The sequence below is a fragment of the Barbus barbus genome, assembly GCF_936440315.1.
Source record: "Barbus barbus genome assembly, chromosome: 13".
Taxonomy (NCBI): Eukaryota; Metazoa; Chordata; class Actinopteri; order Cypriniformes; family Cyprinidae; genus Barbus; species Barbus barbus.
In genome coordinates this window covers 5069613-5090951 of record NC_136741.1, presented here as the reverse complement: position 1 = coordinate 5090951, position 21339 = coordinate 5069613, and the positions used below count along the sequence as shown (strand labels likewise).

The following is a 21339-nucleotide window of genomic DNA, read 5'->3' as shown; positions in this document are numbered from 1 at the left end:
ATATATATAATTTTTTATATATATATAAGTATATTTTATTAAATATTCAATTAAATAGTTCCAAGTGTATAAGCTATGTCTCTCACTAACATTATAATGCAAAAGACTGGCATTAATTATAAACAAATCCAAATTGGCTAAATTACAAAGTACTTAAAATCAACATAAAGCAATATATATATATATATATATATATATATATATATATATATATCATATTATGTTACCTTAAATGTTTATACAGTTACAGTGCAAAATAAGATATTTCAGTTTTCTGAGGTGTTTCTTGGGCCAAAAATTGATTGATTGATTGATTGATTGATTGAATGAAATACATAACGTGTTGCATCACATCGCAATAGTTTTCATTCACATTCAATTTTCATTTTTTACGTCTCTGAGCATAAATGTTATGTACTGGATAGAACATAGCTTAACGTTATTTGTTGTCCTGTCGTCGCATTACTAGATTATATACAGCAGTACAGCATTTATTTTAAGGACATCATGCATCAACGTCTGAACTATGAAGGTTTGCAGTCATCTTGTCATGCATCTATCTATGAGTGATAGAGCTCATGTATTTATATGGGATAAATGTCTAAACAATGAATAATGTGTCTTTTTCTTTTTTTTTTAATGAACTTCACTTTACTTTCTAAGAGGTTTCGACCTGTCTTCCTGATGTAAAAGACGTTTGTTGAGAGAATGAAACAAATCTGCCTCAACTTAAAGTCCCTCATGCAAATTTGTGATTTTCCCACGTCAACGGGAGTTAAAACAGAAAGATAACATTCACTCCAGGCCAGTATTTGATAAGGAGTTTGAAAAATGCAGACAAACCTTGCAGCAAATCAAATATTAGAATTTCAAAACACAGAATTACTGCTATTGTTGTTCATTAACATATTTAATTTTTTTCTCTAGAACTGTCGCAAGTTAATATACAGAAGAATGAAAGAGCTGTGAAGAAAGTGTCTATTTAATTTCAAATGTACTGAGATCAATGCATTAAACAGACTAACTGATTGAATGCTAGGCAGAAAGCATTTTAATTGCAACCAGAAACACTTTTGCATTACACGTTGCATTTTTATTCCCTAAAACTGTTTCTGCACAATATTTGCTGCTTCTTGGACCACATAGCGCTTCTGATCGCGTCTCTCAGTGGCAGCGGTGTCCTGAAGAGAAGGAGACAACACCACCAGAAGCTTCTGTTGCCGAAAACTCTCATCAGAAACCGAAACTTCATCCAGGTACTGCTTCAGATACAGCCTCAGTCGTTCATTCTCCTGTAACAGCAGCGTTTTCTCTCGCTTCAGACACAAATGTTCAAGCTGAACCTTGTTGTACCGTTGCCAGAACTTCTCAAGAGGCAAATAGTCAAGCATTATCTGGGGAAAGAGAACAGGACAAGTCAAACGTCAATAAATGCAACACATCACATTGCATGAATAGTCCACAATATATTTCTAAGTGAAACTTGATATCCATTGAGAAAATGATGTTTTTCCCCCATCTGAAATTCATTGGGTTGTGAAAAGCCACTGTATGCCAGAATGGAGGCAGATTTGAATGTAGGTTCAACGTGGATCCTGAAGGACTACTGAGTGTGATTTGAATAAGCTTGAGCTCTGTGCTCATTACCTGAGCGAGTTTCTCAGTTGGCGGCTCCATGGCATTGGCTCTCTCCTGATTCAGCTCTTCTTCACTCAGTGAGGATGTGTAGAAGGGCAGAACCTTCTCATACTCCGTCTCCAGCTTACTACACATCTCAGAGAGACGAATCAACCTTTCCCCCTATGGAAGAGAGAGAGGTATGATCTCTACTCCAGATCCAACACTACTCACAATAAATATTCAAAATGCATCCCTGTTCAAAGAACAAAGACTCTCTTGTAAATCTTCTTATGATACAAGAATCAGTTTCTCCCTGTTTTAAGAACCTTAAGGATTTATCTAGATGACAAATCTTATTTCAGTCTTCATTATATTTTGTGAACAACCATCCTTTATTGACCAACTCAGTTATTATATGACAGGGCATGACCAATTTGCTATAAGCATAACAACAACATTGCAATGACCTTATACTTTTAACTTTATTATGAATAAACTATGACTACAGTCTCTTTCATGGAATGTTTGACTGTTTGAAGGAGATTTTTGATATTATATTATATTATATTATATAATAATATATTATATTATATATGACCATGGACAACAAAACCAGTCTTAAGTCGCACTGGTATATTATTTGCAGCAAAAGCCAACAATACATTGCATGGGCCAAAATGATAAATTTTTCTTTTACACCAAAAAGCATTAGGATATTAAGTAAAGATCATGTTCCATGAAGATATTTTGTACATTTCCTACCGTAAATATATCAAAACGTAATTTTTGATTAGTAATATGCATTGCTAAGGACTTCATTTGAAACCTTTAAAGGTGATTTTCTCAATAAATTGATTTTTTTGCACGCTAAGATTCCAGATTTTCAAATATTGTCCTATCCTAACAAACCATACATCAATGGAAAGCCGTCTAAATTTCAATTGAAAAAAACTTTCACTTATCACTGGTTCTGTGGTCCAGAGTCACATATTATATTATATTACATTACATTATATAGGAGAATGGATGAATTTTTAATTATATTATGATCAATCTAATATACTATAATTACAGTATATTAATATATTTTTTTTTTTTTATAATTTTGTTTATTTTGAATTAAAATGTATTTAAATAATAATAATAAATCTACTTTAATTCTACTCATTTTCTACGAGGTTTTGATGCCTCACTTGAAACATGTACAAGAAATAAGATGAATGAAAAGATTCGTAAAAATCATAAAATATTTAGCAATCTAAAACAGCATCCTAATTCCCTACTGTATGGCATTACTTGAAGGGACAAAGAAGATGTTTGGAAAATAAAGAACAATTTGTTGATGGTGTGGAAATATTGTAAAAAATGTGGATGCATTAACGTACCATGGCTACAATGTCTTGTAGTTTTTTAGTAGCATCGCTGCTTTGAATGGTAAGTTTGGTGAGCTGCTTTCTCCGAATGGTTTGGCCCTCAGCGAGCTGGACTCTGAAATGTTGAACTTTCTGGGCGAGCTCTTCACGGCCTGAATGAAGCTGCTGAGCTGTTCCTCCGGTTTGACTGGAGCTCAGCTGACAGCGCAGAGCAGAGATAGACTCCTGCAAATGTTCAACAAATCTTTCACATTTTAAATCGGAATAAAATCATAAAATCTATGAAATAACACAATTGGAAGTATGTGGAAAACTGCTTCTTCCAAGTAGTCAGCTACTTTGTTGCTGACCTGCAACTTCTGAATGTGCTTTTTATGCATGTCAATCTCTTTAGCACTTTGTTCATCCTTGATTTGCAGAGACTCAGTTGCGATGAATCTGTCTTTGGTGGTCTCATTGTAGTGGTGTAAAACCTGCTGCAGTTCCCGCCACAGTTTTTCCACAAACCCTTCCATCTGATCTTTCACTGTTTGCTTATCCTCTTTGTTCTGCAGAAACAAAACCAACATCATTGTATTATAATAAACCCATAATTATGTCTTGATTGTTTGTTAAATATTGTACAGATTCTTGCATATATATACACACATATTTGTTTATTTGTGTAATCTGTATTTTTGTAATCCATTAGGTTAATGCAATTAGACACTCACTCTAACCCTTATTATATTTTTTAAAAACTTCTCTTTTTCTTCTTTTCTGTGTTTCTCCTCTGCTCTAGCTTGTTTGCTAATCTAGTTTTTATTAAACCTATGAATATTGTTGGCACTATGACAAATTGTTTGCAATGTTCCTCATTTAAGTCGCTTTGGATAATAGCTTCTGGCAAATGAATAATCGTAAATATAATAAAACCAGTACCTGTTTTTTTATTTGATTGCGAGTGCTCTCGTAGTCACGTCTAGCCTCATTGTCAAGATCAGTGTAATGCTTTTCCATGGAAAACATCACCTTCTCCAAATACATACTCTCCTGCTGGTGCTCTGAAACAATTTGCTCTCTGAAATATAAAAGAAATATAGTACAGATGATGCTAACTTTGTTCATTCCTTTGAAGTGCATTTTCAATTGTTTAATATATGAGATTCTTTTTTTCTTTTTTTTTGTAAAATTCAGGCCCTTAAAGGAATAGTTCACCCAAAATTGAAAATTTGCTCAAAATGTACTCACTCTCAGGCCATTCAAGATGTAGAATAGTTTATTTCTTCATCAGAACAGATTTTTAGCATTACATCACTTGCTCATCAATGGATCCTCTGCAGTGAATGGGTGCCGTCAGAATGAGAGTGTGTTTGTCACAAGCTGTGTGTTTGTAATAAACAAAGCCATCAAGATCTTTTTAACTTCAAAACCAGAGAAAAAGTAATCTTGTCTGAATCAGGAGAGAAATATGCATACCTTTTCACTGGAAGAAGTGAATGAATGATGCATTTATATGGCGCTTTATTGTGTATTGCTGTACACCCAAAGCACTTTTACAATCATGTGTGGGGGTCTCTCCTCAACCACCACCAGTGTGCAGCATCCACTTGGATGATGTGACGGCAGCCACAGTACAACGGCGCCAGTACACTCACCACACACCAGCTACAGGTGGAGAGGAGAGACAGTCATAGAGCCAATCAAGTGGATGGGGATTATTAGGAGGCCATGATTGACAAGGGCCAGTAGAGGGAATTTGGCCAGGACACCGGGGTTACACCCCTACTCTTTACGAGAAGTGCCATGGGATTTTTAATGACCACAGAGAGTCAGGACCTTAGTTTAATGTCTCATCCGAAAGACGGTGCTTTTTACAGTATAGTGTCCCCGTCACTATACCGGGGGGTTAGGAACCACACAGACCACAGGGTGAGCACCCCCTGCTGGCCTCACTAACACCTCTACCAACAGCAACCTAGTTTTCACCGGAGGTCTCCCATCCAGGTACTGACCAGGTTCAACCCTGCTTAGCTTCAGTGGGCAACCGGTCTTGGGCTGCAGGGTGATATGGCTGTGGCTACTACTGCATAGATTATGGACTTACATTCTAGCCAGAAGCAATGGTTTAAAGTAAAAACTTTAATGATGTATTTGTTTCTTACAAACACTAATCTTTTCATTTCACAAGATGTTAATTGATGGACTGGAGTGGTGTGGATTACTTGTGAATTATTGTGATGTTTTTATCAGCTGTTTGGACTCTCATTCTGACGGCACCCATTCACTGCAGAGGATCCATTGGTGAGCTAGTGATGTAATGTTAATTTTGTCCAAATCTGTTCTGATGAAGAAACAAACTTATCTACAAAACAAGAGCCAGAGGATAAGTTTTTAGCAAAATTACAACCAAAAGTATGTTCATTTCCTACAGTTCAGCACAAAAAGAATTACCCAACTGATGTTGTCAGGAACTGGGAAACAGGCTACATTACATTCAGAGTGTTTGTGTGTGTATACATACCTCTCAGTATTATACTCTGAACCAAGTCCTTCTAGATTTGTGTTGAAGTTCAACTCGAGTCCTGCCAGCCGACTCGTATGAAGCTCTAACAGATAATCCACGTTCTGCAGATGAGAACTGCGAGCCAGCTCTGACTGCTGCTCCCTCTCAGACAGATCAACCACCAAACTCTGTTTAAAACATATACACACACAAGCTTGCTGCTTCCACCCTCTTGTAAAAATTATGGCATCCTGACATTCCTATGAGTTATAAGTGACAGTCTAGTCTATGTTATATACATTAAAGCTTTGTGAATACATGAAATTTTCTTAAATGATGTTGTCACCTTAATGATGTCATCTTTGTAGTCCAGGACTCTTTCAAAGTTCTGGCTGAGCACTGACATGTCATTGCGTAGCTCTGCTGTCTTGGTCTGTGTTAAAACAGCGCGCCACTGCTGCCGCAGCTTATGTAGATTCAGTATGGTGTTCCTCTCCTCTTTCTGCAGTTTATCCTAAAAAACAAATCATATGTCAGTGCAGAAATCTCTTGTCTCACAAGCATTAATCTGTCTGCATTTGAAAATTCTAAATATAAGTACAATATATAAATTATATATATAAATATACATAGTGGGAAAAAAATGATTTGATCCCCTGCTGATTTTGTACGTTTGCCCTTTGAAAAGATCAGTCTATAATTTTAATGGTAGGTTTATTTGAACAGTGAGAGACAGAATAACAAAAAAAAATAAAAAATTCTAGCGCATTTCAAAAAAAGTTATAAATTTATTTGCATTTTAATGAGTGAAATAAGTATTTGACCCCTTTGCAAAACATGACTTAGTACTTGATGGCAAAACCCTTGTTGGCAATCACAGAGGTCAGATGTTTCTTCCAGGTTTGCACACATCTCAGGAGGGATTTTTTCCCACTCCTCTTTGCATATCCTCTCCAAGTCATTAAGGTTTTGAGGCTGACGTTTGACAACTCCACAGATTTTCTATGGGATTAAGCATGCTGGAATACCCATCCACGACCCATTTTCAATTCCCCGCCCCTGACGGTACATGGCCCCGTTGTAGGATATCAGAGACTGAATCAGACAAATTTAAGATTCGATCAGAACATCGAAACATGAGAAGCTGAGATTCCACAAAGAGGGGCCCAGGACAACGTCATAAATCTGTCCAAATCCTAGCGCCAACTAGTCTGAAGCAAGCAAACTAACCAGCAAGCCTCTTTCACAGAACATCTTACAACCTTGAGACAAAAGAACAGGATAATTCCAATTCAGGAAGGAGACTGTCAAATTTGGGGCAAGTAATCAAGACTGATGGTCAAAGAGATTGCCGTCACATGTAAATCACGAGCTACAGACTCTCTTGGGAAGGTCTTCCCCCATACAAGACAAAGACAGACTGGAATTCCTTAGGAGACCTTTTAACCTCTCTCTGGTCGTCACAGAACATGCCTCTTATTCGCCATAGAACTACACACAATCTGTTCATATGCAATACAAATCATCTTAAAAGGACTTATGAATTATTTCTCTGCATAGAAATAACCTATATTATGTTTGTAACCCGCACATTAGATTATTGTGTTTTAATCAAATATTATGTATGTCTTTTTAATCATTATTGAATAGCTGAAGGATTCATATTTGTGTTTGGTATGTATGAGTTTGACCATTCTAGCTTGAAATGTTTCTTCCAATTGATTCTGTGTCAAATGTATCATATTCTGGTTATAGAAATCACATCCAAAATGATACTTTGCAAGAGTGTGTAAAATTCGGACCATGTGACTGATAACATGCTGATTTATGATGGAAGGAAGCCGAGTTTAAAAACTCAGGACACCATCAAACTCTTGATCCTCATAAATCCTCATATGCATAAAATTTAATTTACAAAATGATTTTATGACAAACAAAAGCCTTCTGAATTTTCCAATTTCTAAACTATTTTCTTCACCTTATAAATGTTTGATATGTTATTTGTCAGGTGTTTGCCACACCTTGAGGAAGTGTGTGAGCATGTCCTCTTTTCTCTTGGCTATCTCCTCCTCAGCTTGAGCTTTCTGCTGCATGTACAGAAGCCTCTCCTCTTCTGTCATTCCGGCAAGTTTTCCGCCTCCTTTCTTCCCTGCTTTTTTAGGCATGCTTGCTGAACTTCTGTGGATCACTAATTTAAAAGAGAAGATGCATTTCATAACTACACAAAATCAGAACTTGCAAAAACACTGAACTAACAACTAAAGATTACATAATAATATTCCTCAGTTTAGCCATAGGCACTAAACCAAAAACATGAAAAGCATTTAAATCTAATACAATTCTAATAAATCTTGTGTCCGAGTTTAATTCAATAGAATAACACAGTGAATTCAAATGAGTAGGCCTACTTGTATCTTTTCTTCTGAGAGAAAGTTTGTCAAGACACAAATTGTGCCCCAAATATATAAAAATGTACTTTAATAAGGTTTTTTTGTCATCCAGAAACCAGTAGACCCTCCCCTTCCGCTACGTATCTGTCATGATCGATAGATAGATAGATAGATAGATAGATAGATAGATAGATAGATAGATAGATAGATAGATAGATAGATAGATAGATAGATAGATAGATAGAATATTTGTACTAATCATCAACGAATCCTTTATTCAGATTAATTAAAGGCCAAGGCCACGCTGCTCTTTCATGCAGATATTTGCTAAATATTTTCACGCAGTAAGCGGTAGAAATAAAGCAAGAAACGCAAAAACGTTTTCAGTTGTAATATTTAAACTTTTGGTTGGTAAAAGTATTTTTTAGCAGCACTGGTAGCGTTATTTCACATCGTCTTACCCTTCGACGTCTCCACGCACTGACTCTGACTGTTGACTGTTTCCTAGCAACCAAAAGTAAAGCTGCTGCACTGCCACGTGGATCCAGTAGGGCGCGTGCACGTTTCACATCACAGAAATTAATCTAGCTGTGACATAAAATAAAACCTTTCATAAAGTCGTTTTGCTCAAGTGTGCTGGACAAAAAAGGCAAAACAATTGTGCATTGCATTTTTTTTTTTAAAGTAAACTCAATAGTTGACAGATAAAATCATACATGCATAAAGGCATTCATATATAAAACAAACAATAAACTAAGGCACAAAATATAAAACATAAACATTTAAGGTAATGCTAGCTGTTAGCAGCAGAGGGAGCTATGGCTTTAAAGGTGCGCATGCTCATAGACTAGAAAAGACTTGCAGCATGAACGCAATTTATTTGTACATTTTTTATTTGTCAAACTGATTTTGAAATTTTGTCGTACTTGAAAGTAGTTTAAGCCGAAACGTTTTCCGAAATGTTTTTCAAGATTATTTATTTATTTATCAGTACAACATAATGACACGTTGTTGACAATATGTTGTATCGATTAACTTAAAAATAAATAAACACATATTTTTACTATTGTATTTAAAATAACTTTAATTACAGCAATAATACTGTAGGTGCTTGTTTGTCTTTAAGAATATTTCAAAGCTACCCTGAATGGTTTCTGTTTATGTCAATTAACATAAAAGTGTTTTATTGTTACTAAAAAAACATAATAAAATAATTGCATTCCTGGAGCTTAATCATTCTGCTATTTGTCATATACTGTATGTTATCTTTATACTTACCCTTAGCTTCCAATAATTACCTATGATCTTTGTAACCTGTTGTCACTGTTGATTATAGATAAAAAATTAGACCACTGGTTGACTGACATGCAAAATATATTATAACAATAATTTGTATTACTTGCACATTAAACTGATTGCATTTTATGTTATTGTGATTAACATTGCTCTGGCAACTTCTACCTGTTTTTTTTTTAAATCATAAATCTCACTATATAGGCCTCCTGGTACAATTAGATTTTTCAGTTGTTTTGCTTTTAAAATGTTAAAATGTCATTCTGTCTGCTAAAATGCCCAGCGCCAGGAGCCAGGTTTACAGAGGGGTTCTAATAAATGGATTTTTGTCTGAGACAACACATGATGTAAATGTAGTTACATTACTCAATAGCTCAGTTTAGTTTTAGTGACTTTAAGTTAACAAATATTATTGATCTTATTTATTATATGGTATATAAATAAACCTGTGCAATGTGCAATTTAATTGATTATTATTTTAAATATTTTGGGGAAACATTTATTCGTGTCTTTCTTTTTTGTGTCTTGTGTTTAGCCAACAAAAGGATGAGAAGTGCAAGTTAACTGATCACATGAACTTGAGAAAAGAAACTTCCCATCGGGAGCTATAGTGTCTGAGTCGCCTTTGTTATGTATTTTTCTGGCCTTTACATTCACTTCCCTCTTAAGGGCTTCTCCTCATCACTGTTTGGAGTCTGTTCCTGGTTGAGAGCAATTATCTGCTTAAGCTATCTGATGTTATGGATTTGGCTGTCCTCTTAACAGATTGTTTCCCCATGTGCCATTGCTGTTCTGCATCATATTACAGATTTATCAGGTTTTTCAGAAAAAACATTATTTTGACAAAAACAAACAGATATTAGAAGGTGATTGGAAGAGATGATCCCTTCTGTATTTCTCTCCACATTTGGTATAATTGACCGTAAAAACTTAAAGTAGATTTTAAAAAAATGCACATGTCATAACATCAGCTCATATCATGTGTTCATACATGTCATGTCTCATTATAAAGAAAAAGTAATTTTAACAGGAAAATAATGCAAAATGCTACAGTAAAACCCCATTAATTCAGTTACCTTAACATGCACGGTAAAATATATACTCAATTTTACAGCGCTTTGAGAAAACCACTTTAAAAGATGCTGTATAAAATAAAGTTGTTGTCAGTTTTATTGTAAAATTACAAAAGTATAATTTACTTTATAATATATGAAGAAAACAACAGGCAAATTTATGTGTAAACATGAAAGTATCAAGTACTTAATGCATGAATGATCTCATAATTTATGGTGATAGACATTAATTCCTAACATTTAGGTTTAAAACATTAATCGTCAGTTAAGTTTATTTGAGTGTAATGCAGTGTTTATAGCATTATTTAATATGTTTTGTTTGTGTGTAACACTGCGTCTTTATGTTATTATTGGTCGTACCATGTGACCTTGGATTGTACTACCACCTGCTATCAGCACGTTTTACAGTAACATCATTAATTAGCTCTATAATAGGCTGGAATATTAACATTATATCAATTAATGACATGTACGGTTACTAACTGTAAAACAAAATGCCTTATATATCTATTTAGTTATGCTTGTAGCATAGTTGTTTTTACAGCAAAGTTCTGCTAACTACACAAATGCAATATTTTTTTTTTTTTTATAAAATACAAAAAAGATTAAAGATTCAACTCTTTGCACAAATAATATTTTAAACATTTATTTCTTTTTTCTTACAAAATGCAAAGCTTTAAACAAGTGCACGTGCACCTTATACCACACAAACATTGTGGTCCATTCATTTCCAATCATATCGTCGCAGCGTACGTCAGATAAGGTTCATGCTGAGCTTTGGTCATTCCTGGTAAAAGCAGGTATGATGAAGGAACAGCAGGTCCAGAACCCGGCCAGCCCAGGCAGTTATAGGGCACCATGTGGCCCGGGTTACCCGCGGACGGGTGAGCGTGCGGCGCACCGGCCAGAACCCCGGGAATCCCGGGAAACGCGGAGAATCCACCGGGATACCCGAGCATTGAGTAATGTGGGAAAGGTGCAGGGGGTAATTCCGACATTTTGGAGTTCAGGTCGAGAAACGGGTAGGGATTGGTGGACAGGTGGTGAGTGAAAAACACCCGAGTAGCAGCGGCGACAGACGTTTTCTCCGCGCTCAACGAGTCCGATTTCAGCGGGTCACTGTACGTCACGTTAAAATGATACCTGTCTTTTTTGATCAAGTTTTTGGGCTTTCTCCGAGGTCTGTATTTGTAATCCGGGTGTTCTTTCATGTGAACGGCTCTAAGGCGTTTGGCCTCGTCTATAAAAGGTCTTTTTTCAGAGTCTGACAGGAGTTTCCATTCGCCTCCGAGCCGTTTGCTGATCTCAGAGTTGTGCATCTTTGGGTTATCCAGTGCCATCTTCCGTCTCTGGGCTCTCGACCACACCATAAAAGCGTTCATGGGGCGTTTAACATGGTCCATAGGCTTTGCCATTTCTGAAGCAGTTTCCTCTGCTGCTCCTTTTTCACTTCAGTGCGCCGGAAAGCAGCCCAAAGTTCCTTTGACGCACAGTTCAGTCAGACCTGGCTGTGTTACCTTTGTATCATGGCACCAATTCTGAGTCTGCGCCTAGAAATAAGTTTAGACTATTTGTCAAATTTATGTGACTTGCAAAAATCAGATGTTTATCTTTTCAAACAAGTCCCAGTTGTTGGAGTTGTTATCCATGGACGCACGGTGTGTGTATGGGAGGCTCTGAAGTGATCTGGGTTTAAATGCTCATCACTGCTCAGATTTGTGGCGCCTGCGCTGAGTTATAAATGAAGTGGGCGTGTCCTTTAATCCTGAGACCAATGACGTAAGTGTGGGTGTGTCCTGTGAAATCTTGAAACACTATTAGCAGCAGCACTGTGGGACTGTTTTGCATTTCTTTCAGTGGTAGCAGTTCAATGACAAAATTACATTTTTAAATCTTTAACAAATAAATGCAAATTCAGATTGTTACAAATGGCATTACACTTTGAAAAGTCCTACTCATTAGTCATCACAATGTTATTATACAAATCCAAACTTTTCAAACATTCACTCAACCAATGATATACTAGATTCTGATGGATGAAAGTGTCATGGTTTAAATGTGTTGTAATGTTCTTAAATCTGAACTGAAAATGTATATTTTGCATTATCCAAAGCATTCAAGTTGTGCATTCATATCATATTATTAATTAATTTTCTGGGATCTATCTATCTATCTATCTATCTATCTATCTATCTATCTATCTATCTATCTATCTATCTATCTATCTATCTATCTATCTATCTATCTATCTATCTATCTATCTATCTATCTATCTATCTATCTATCTATTTATCTATCTATCTATCTATCTATCTATCTATCTATCTATCTATCTATCTATCTATCTGTCTGTCTGTCTGTCTGTCTGTCTGTCTGTCTGTCTGTCTGTCTGTCTGTCTGTCTGTCTGTCTATCATCTAATAAATAAATACTCAACAGAGAAGAAGTTGTCACTTTTGTTTTGGTAACTCAGTGATTAACTAATAGGCTGCTAGCATTACATTTCCCACAGAGACTGTCATTGAAAGGCACCCCGACAAGTTCAGTTAACCTTGTGTCCATAACTGCAGTCATATGTGTTTCTCTGTTACTATGTGATTATAATGCCATTTTTTGAATGGATTTCTATATTAGAGGGTTGCTGGAGAAAGGAAGTGCTTCTTAAGACAAGCAAGTTGAAATTCTGCACTCTTTTGTTTCTTTTAATGGTGTCTCTTTGTATAAACTCAAATCTCCATAATCATCTTGTAACCATGGACGTATTTTTTTGCAGGCAATTGATCTGCTTTAACCACTCAGGCTCTATAACCAAGCCCAAATTAAAATTGCAATGTTAGAATAGTTTTTTTCCCTGGTGTTTTACCTGTATTTGGAATTACACAATGCATTGCAGTGATTTTTTTTACAGATTTGTTTTTCTTCTTAAAGTGAAGAAACAATTTTCACTCATCATTTGCTATTCATAATAATTAATTACAAAGCAAGTAACATTGAATTAAACATAAAAAAGTAGAAAAAATTGAAATATTCTCTTGTAAAACATACTCCGATGATCTTTTAGAAGTTCAAAAATATATATTTTTAAAATGGATATGAATTGTCGACCTGTACTAAATTTCCCATAATGAACAGCATACACCAGAGCACGTTGCATACATTACTGCATCCCACAGTGCAAACTGCAAAGCACTCGACACTTTAAACCATTACTTGATTGGGCTGAGAGTGTGTCCACAAAAATAAAGTATACTATAACACATGTTTTTATTTTCAAAATGATGTATGACATTTACCCACAACGTGATGAGTTCATGTGACAACTGTGTAGAATACTTCTGCTTATTGTAGATATATGTATAGTATTCCATAAACTAGTATTCATTACATGCAATGTCTTTTTCCACTTAAGTGCAATAAACTAGCCAGTGTGTTTTTATTGTATTTCATTATTGCATACACAAATGAACAATAATTCCAACCATGTTTTCATTCACAGGAAGTGATAAGATCCTTTTGTAATTGCTTTTATGGAGCGGTCACACCCTGAGAACTAGGAGGTGTCAGTCATGAGTCAGGACCACACCAGAACAATATGCTCTGGAGTAATTATAGGAACTCTATATAGGACTCTTAAAACCATCTCTGTGTTTAGCCTCCCTTTTAATCTCCTGAAAACATCTCGGAACGCATCTTGGATTTGCATGAGTGCTCCCGGGTATCTCTCAAAGAGAAGCTTATTTAGCAGAAAGGAAAAGAAAGTTCTTTGGAGAGAGCGGAAGAAAAGAACAATGCGTTAAATGGAGAAATCCTTTAATTTTCAGCTGGAAGAAAGGCCATTGTACGTCCAGCTTTGCCTTGCCTTCAGTACTTTATCTCCACTGCGCTTTGACAGAAACAGCAAAGCTTTTAGTGCTTTTAACATTTGTGTTCTAAAGAGCAAGTGTGTGTAGAAGGAATCAGTTCTGCACTTTTTTTGGTTTTCTTGCATCATGCATATTTGAACACTTTCCAACATTGACAATCGAGGACAATTCCACACTGAGAACAACATGAGGGACTCATAACAGGTCAAAACAAGAAGACAATACGACGCATTCAATTGATAGTTTCATTAAAAAAAAAAAATTCTGTTACCATTTACTCACCCTCATGTCATTCCAAACCTGTATGAGTTTTTCTTCTGATGAACACAAAAGAAGATATTTTGAAGAATGTTGGTAACCGAACAGTTGATGGTAACCATAGACTTCCATATTGTTTTCTATATTATGGACGCCAATGGCTATCGTCAACTGTTTGGTTATCATCTTTTGTATTCAACAGGTTTGAAGCAACTTGAGGGTGAGTAAATGATGACAGAATTTCATTTTTGGGTGAACTATCCCTTTAAGAGCTGGGATGTAAATTTTTGAACAAGTATGATGTTTTTTTTTCATTTGGTACTGCACTTCAGAAGCAACATAAGACATGTACATGTTTCCTAGAAGACAAAATAAAATCCCCCAATTCAAAAAGGTTTGTAAACTTGTAAACTTCAGGGCATGTAAACTTTTGGACTGGTTCATTTGTTCAGATTCAGTAATTGTTTTGTCTTGTGGACTATATGTAAAATTAGACAGTACTAAATAAAAAATAACATGCAATTTAATATAGGGAGAATAATGTCATAAATATGAATTAAAACAAACTTTTTAAAATTATATTTTAAAACAAATATGATATATTATTAATAAGACCCCCATGGTCAGGGTCCAAGAAATGGTAAAAAGAGTTCCACTGCCCATGAAATAAGTCTATCATTCTCATGAATTCCTCTTGAAATGTCTAAAATACACAGTGTCCTTCAAGACGGACGACATGCAGCATCTACCACAACGTACGGCCACCCAGCGCCTGATGTGCGTTCGTCCCACAATTACAGGGGTCCCGAGTCTTTTCACCCGCTCCAGCGTCGAGCACACAGGCTTCCCACGAGGAACCCAGAATCCAGCTGACATCACAAGCTGTTTTGTTGGCTGTCCTTTGTAGGCCGTAATGAATCCAGTGAATGTGAAAGGAGATAAAAGGACAGCTCCAGTGAGAGTGAAGGATGGTCACACTGTGTGGCTAATGTTCTGAAGGCTTTCACTGCGGAGAATGGGAACAATGGGAGCAAATGGCAGGACAATGACCAGTGTTTTTGTCTACTCAATTTGTCTGAGGTCCTTCAACCTAATCACATTCACTCAGAGTCATTTGAAGGTTTTGTTCGAAAGAGAAACTGCTGAGAGTTTGGGCCTGTGAACAAAAGGACAGAAAGGGGAAGAATCCCCATCTATCACCATGACAGCCGGACTTTAAGACAGGGATCTGGATCCAAAGAAAACACTGGGATGAATGGAGAGGATTGGAGAGAAAAGCCAACGTTTATTCTCTCAAAAAGTCATCAGACATGCTCGACCATCACGTGCATGAGAACAGCTTGAATTGTTGTTGAAGTTCTTTGTTAATGAGATTATGAAACCTTGAAAAAGTTTTTGGAGGTTAGGTTTATACAATTGATGACAAACTGCTTTATTATTTGCTTTGTAAATACACTGGAAAAATAGTTTAGACACAATTTTCATTCGGAAATTCCACATGCATTTACAAGAAAAACACTGAATGAAACAAGAAATTTAGTATTTTAGTATTTTCTCGTAAAAACGTACTCCAATAATCTGTTTTGTTTACAATCATTTGCTACAATGTATAGTTGTTAGAGAAAATTAGTTTTAATTGGTAGTGTCTATTTTAACAGAAAAAATTGAAATAATCGAAAATAACTTATTTTAAATGTCAAAATTTTAAGCTAGTGTTAATTATTAATACACATGCAATGGAAGTCTATGAGAGAAACACATTCTGCAGGGTTTCAGAGCAGTTAACTTATTCTTAATGAGCTAAGATTAATGCACGTTGGCTCTATAGGTGAGAATTTTTTAGGTTACATATTACTGGCAATTTCTTTGCATCTTTGTGTGTATCATGAAAGTTTCAGAATGGCTTTACATGGTCAAGACAGGAGTTGACAGGACTCCACATTCACAAGCCATTAGCTGTATATCACTCTAAACACATGCAACATGTACAATTCTTTACTGACAAAATAATTCTATTATCATATTTTAACGTTTATACCATTGCAATGCCTTGCTCTAGTGACATCCACTGTAAGATACACTCAATTTGTAGCTATTTTGTTTTTGTGAATTGGTGGCTTAATTTGTACAAAAATATTTTCATATGGTCTGTTCACTCCCCAGTGAAGGTCTTCATGCTTACTTTTTTTTCAAATAAAAATGTTGTGTTCTCATACAATTCAAAATGCAAAAATTAATGTAATATTAAAATCTCATAATCTCATGGTTTGGTATGGAAGCCCATCTCCGCCATGAAATAAAACAGTACAAAAAGTGACTTTTTAATCTCACAATTCAGAATTTGCTTTTCGCAATTTAGAAAAAAAGAGTTCAGAATTGAGAGATGTAAACGTTCCGAGAAAAACAAACTCTGAAATTTGAGTTGTGATAACAGAATTATGAGATAAAATCTCAGAATTCTGACTTTTTTCATGCATTTCCAACTTTTTCTCTCAAAATTGCAAGATTCTGATATTACTCAGAACACTGACTTTTTCGCTCTCCAAATTCCGTGTCTCACAATTTTGAGTTTATATCCCACAGATGACTTTTATGTTGCAACTAGTCCTAGAGAAAAATTCAGAATTGTGAGATAAAAGTCACAATTACCTTTTTTTTTAGTCCATGGTGGAAACAAACTTTCATAGAGTTGGCACTACCACAAATGAAGTTTTACGAAGTCGAAGAATGAGTCTAAACTCTTTTAGGTCATAAACAAGAGAAAATCACAGATGCTTATAGAACTTGTTTTGAACTGGGAACATTCTTTAAGCGTGCAATCAGTTATCAGTCTACATTGTCAGCGCAGACTGCAGCGGTCCAAAGGAGAAGCAAACAGCTGCTTTCTATGTCACACTGATTTCTAAAGGCACGGTCACCTTCATCAAGACATTGTGCAGCTTTGCAACTGATATTAAGACCGTGCCATAAAACAGAGAATGGGGGTGGTAGCATGACAAATGCTTCTCTCCCTGTCCCTTTAAGCGATTTGCTCCAGAAAAGCAATTTCTGTCAGAAGGTGATTGTTCAGAAGATTTAACTTTAGTACTTTTGTTGTGTTTTGACAGAAAATCGTAAGGAAATGGCCCATATAAAATGACACGACTCCTATTGGGAAACTTAGGCAACATTTACAGTGTCTGAATTTCATCACATTATAAAACAAACACCAAAATCAAGCATTGTCTGCAAAAACAAACTTCTTGTTGTTCTGTGAAACTCAGTATTTTGAACGTGTTTATAATGAGTCAATGGAGTCCAATGTTGTTTAGACCCAAACATTCTTCAAACTATCTTTTGTGTTCCTCAGAAGAAAGCCATAGAGGTTTGGAACGACAGAACTTTCATTTCTGGGTCAACTATCCTTTAACTATCGTAACTCATTGTAATCATTTGATAATGCAATGACACCGAAACATTTTTAAGCAGAGCTTAGGTGTGCAAATATGTTTTGGTGCCAATGTGCATAATATTTATGTCAAAAAATTTAACATCTTGCAATTCCGAGCTGAGTCGGAATTCTGAGTTTATTTTCTCGCAATTGTTTTTTCTTCTTCCACGGAATAAAAAAATATAAAAAAGGTAATTGCAACCATTTCTCTCTTTTTTTTTCTTGCAATTGCAAGTATATTTCTTGCAAGTATATACAGTATCTTGCATTTCTATATCTCGCAATTCTGAGTTTATATCTCACAATTATGAGAGAAAAGTGAGATAAAAAGTCAAAAAAAAATTTTTTATTCCATGGTGGAAGTGGACATCCATAGGGTTAGCATTACTGCACAAATTCAATGCACAAACGTGATGAATGAGAATAATTTTTAGTTGTAAATGACAGAAAATCACAGACGCTGTCAGCAGAACTTGCTTTGAACTGGGAAAATTATGTTTGAACATTTAACCATAATATTAAAAGTAATAGTATTAGTTAATAGTAATATTAACAGTGCTTTCTTTCCTTAAAATTAATGCAACTTGTTCTAATAATACTGCAATGACATTCAAACATTTTAAAGAGTGCAAATGCTTTTTGGTGCCACTGTGCATGTCAAGAAATTTAATAATCTTAATAAGTGACAAATGACAAGAGCAGGCATCCAAATCACAAGATGAATGTAACTCTGGCCTACTTCACATGCTTGAGAATGTGTGTGTGTGTGTGTTTAGCTTTGCCATGAGATCATCGCTGTAAGGGGATCATACCACATATGTCTCATAATAATGGATCTGGCTATGCTTTCATAATTTCTCTCAATTTTTAGGCATTACCAGAGTGTATTGAAAGTGCTTTTTCAATGAAGAAGTAAAGGCAGGCATTCCTTCTTGTGCACACCTTTGAACTGAACACAATAGGATCATCTACTGCAAAGATCTCACACTTTTGTTTGTCCATCCAGGAGGAGAAAGGCCTACAGTATCGCTTACACTCCAGAGATGATGGTTACGATTACAGACAAAGCCACAAATGTTGAGGACAAGAGGCTGTGATTCGATGCCTGCTTGCCTAACACATTGCCTCTTGTTCTCAGTCAATTCAGGATTTTGCCTTCAGGTTAATTCCTTTATGTCCTAACATAACATAGTCTCAAAACACCATAGGACATGGATGACAGACTGTAAACAAATACCTGCTGTCACCTCCGGCACCAAATCTTAAAGCCATTATGAAGCGGGATGTAAAGTGACAATGTTTTTTCTTCTCCTGGTTATTGGAATACAGGGGGTTTCCCAGCTGTAATCAACCCATATGGAAATGAAGGTTAGGAAAACATACTGTGCCCTGTGACATGATTAGGGTTGTCAATTTAACATGTTCATGTAGTGCGATTTATATATAAATGCTGTAAAAATTTAGTATGCACTTGAACCTGTAAAATCGGCACAGTTCAAGCTTCATATTTTTTGGCAGATATTGTTAAACATAGAAGTTAAAGATTATTGGATTAATTTTTGAAAGAAATACTGCTTCAGTCTTTCTGCTTCAAACATCACATTTAATAAAATTTAGTAGCAATTTCTGTGTAAAAATCTTTTTCTTTTCAGTGCGGTTCTGAAAAAAGACAATTCTTATGTAGCTGTTGATTTTAAATAATTAATTTTACATGCAACATATAAAACAAAAATTATTATATTATGATGTTTAACCATATGTTTAATGAATTATTATTTAACGCAGCTTGTATAAAGCTACTTGTGATTTACTTTGCACACATTATTGAATTGACTGGAAAATAATGGGTTTTCAAAGTTTGTAAGTTAAGTTAAGTTATTTTAACTTAAACAGTGAGAGGTGCTTAAATATACAGGTACATCTAAAAAAATTAGAATATCGTGAAAAAGTTCATTTTTTCTTGTAACGTATTTCAAAAAGTGAAAATTTCATATATTTGAATTCATTACATGTAAAGTAAAACATTTAAAAAAAAATGTTTTAATTTTGATGATTAGAGCTTACAGCTCATGAAAGTCAAAACTCAGTATCTCAAAATATTAGAATATTTACATTTGAGTTTCAATTAATGACCATCCCTACAGTATATTCCAGGTATCTCTTGTTCTTTGAAACCACAATAATGGGGAACACTACTGACTTGGCAGTGATCCAGAAGACGAACATTGACGCCCTCCACAAAGAGGATAAGTCACAGAGGGTCATTACTGAAAGGGGTGGCTGTTTACAGAGTGCTGTATCAAAGCATATTAAATGCAAAGTTGACTGGAAGGAAGAATTTGGGTAGGAAAAGGTGCACAAGCAACAGGGATGACTGCAAGCTTGAGAATACTGTCAAGCAAAGCTGATTCAAACACTTGGGAGAGCTTTACATGGAGTGGACTGAAGCTGGAGTCAGTGCATCAAGAGTCACCACGCTCAGATATCTTCAGGAAAAGGGCTACCAAGCCACTTCTGAACCAGAGACAACGTCAGAAGCGTCTTACCTGGGCTGTGGAGAAAAAGAACTGGACTGTTGCCCAAAGTCCTCTTTTCAGATGAAAGTAAATTTTGCGTTTAATTTGGAAATCAAGGTCCCAGAATCTGCAGGAAGAGTGGAGAGACACAGAATCCATGTTGCTTGAAGTCCAGTGTGAAGTTTCCACAGTCAGTGATGATTTGGGCTGCCATGTCATCTGCTGATGTTGGTCCACTGTGTTTTCTAAAGTCCACAGTCAACGCAGCCATCTACCAGGAAATTTTAGAGCACTTCATGCTTCCTTCTGCTGGAGATGCTGATTTCATTTTCCAGCAGGACTTGGCACATGCCCTCACTGCCAAAGGTACCAAAAGCTGGTTCAATGACTATTGATTGAGAATAGAGAATCTATGGGATATTGTCAAGAGGAAGATGAAAGACACCAGACCCAACAATGCAGATGACCTGAAGGCCGTTATCAAAGCAACCTGGGCTTCCATACCACCTGAACAGTGCCACAGGCTGATTGTCTCCATGCCACGCCGCATTGATGCAGTAATTCATGCAAAAGGAGGCCCAACCAAGTATTGAAACTTCTGTTTAAAATATCCTTTTTTTTTTTTTTTTAAATTGATCTTATGTTATCTTCTTATTTTCTTGGGTTTTCATTATCTGTAAGCCATGATGATCAAAATTTCAAGAAATAAAGGCTTGAAATATTTCACTCTTTGTGTAATGAATCTATATCAGGGATGGGCAATGTCGGTCCTGGAGGGACGGTGTTCTGCAGAGTTTAGTTCCAACCCTAATCAAACACCTGAAGAAGCTAATCAATGTTTTCAAGATCACTAGAAAGCTACAGGCAGGTGTGTTTGATTAGGGTTGGAGATAAACTCTGCAGGACACCGGCCCTCCAGGACCGACGTTGCCCATCCCTGATCTATAATATATGGGTTTCACTTTCTGAAATGAGTGACAAAAAATACTGACCTTTTTCACGATATACCATATTATTTGAAGAAAGTAACAGTGAAAAT

General features: G+C 35.8%; 2 protein-coding genes across 2 annotated transcripts; both read right to left on the bottom strand.

The window, feature by feature from the left end:
- Positions 1 to 638: 638 nt before the first annotated feature.
- On the bottom strand, positions 639 to 8387 carry LOC306878878 (dynein regulatory complex subunit 2-like). Its single transcript, XM_079431457.1, has 9 exons — positions 8330 to 8387; positions 7500 to 7666; positions 5825 to 5992; positions 5497 to 5666; positions 3915 to 4053; positions 3344 to 3541; positions 3006 to 3218; positions 1648 to 1800; positions 639 to 1394 (listed from the first exon to the last, which is right to left on the bottom strand). Exons 2-9 carry the CDS (start codon positions 7641 to 7643, stop codon positions 1101 to 1103), a joined length of 1479 nt encoding a protein of 492 aa, XP_079287583.1. The 5' UTR covers positions 7644 to 7666; positions 8330 to 8387; the 3' UTR covers positions 639 to 1100.
- A 2581-nt stretch (positions 8388 to 10968) lies between these two features.
- LOC306879530 (transcription factor Sox-21-A) lies at positions 10969 to 11649 on the bottom strand (the record flags this gene model as incomplete). The annotated part of the gene is made up of 1 exon (XM_079432538.1): positions 10969 to 11649. The coding sequence occupies one exon, from the start codon at positions 11647 to 11649 to the stop codon at positions 10969 to 10971; it is 681 nt and encodes a 226-aa protein (XP_079288664.1).
- Positions 11650 to 21339: the final 9690 nt, after the last annotated feature.

Excerpts from the sequence above, each read along its gene's own strand:
- LOC306878878 (XM_079431457.1), bottom strand. The coding sequence starts at position 7,643 with ATGCCTAAAAAAGCAGGGAAGAAAGGAGGCGGAAAACTTGCCGGAATG. Across the intron at positions 3,542-3,914 it reads GCAATCAAATAAAAAAACAG|AACAAAGAGGATAAGCAAAC; the intron begins GTACTGGTTTTA and ends TTGTTTCTGCAG. Across the intron at positions 1,801-3,005 it reads TACAAGACATTGTAGCCATG|GGGGAAAGGTTGATTCGTCT; the intron begins GTACGTTAATGC and ends TCTCTTCCATAG.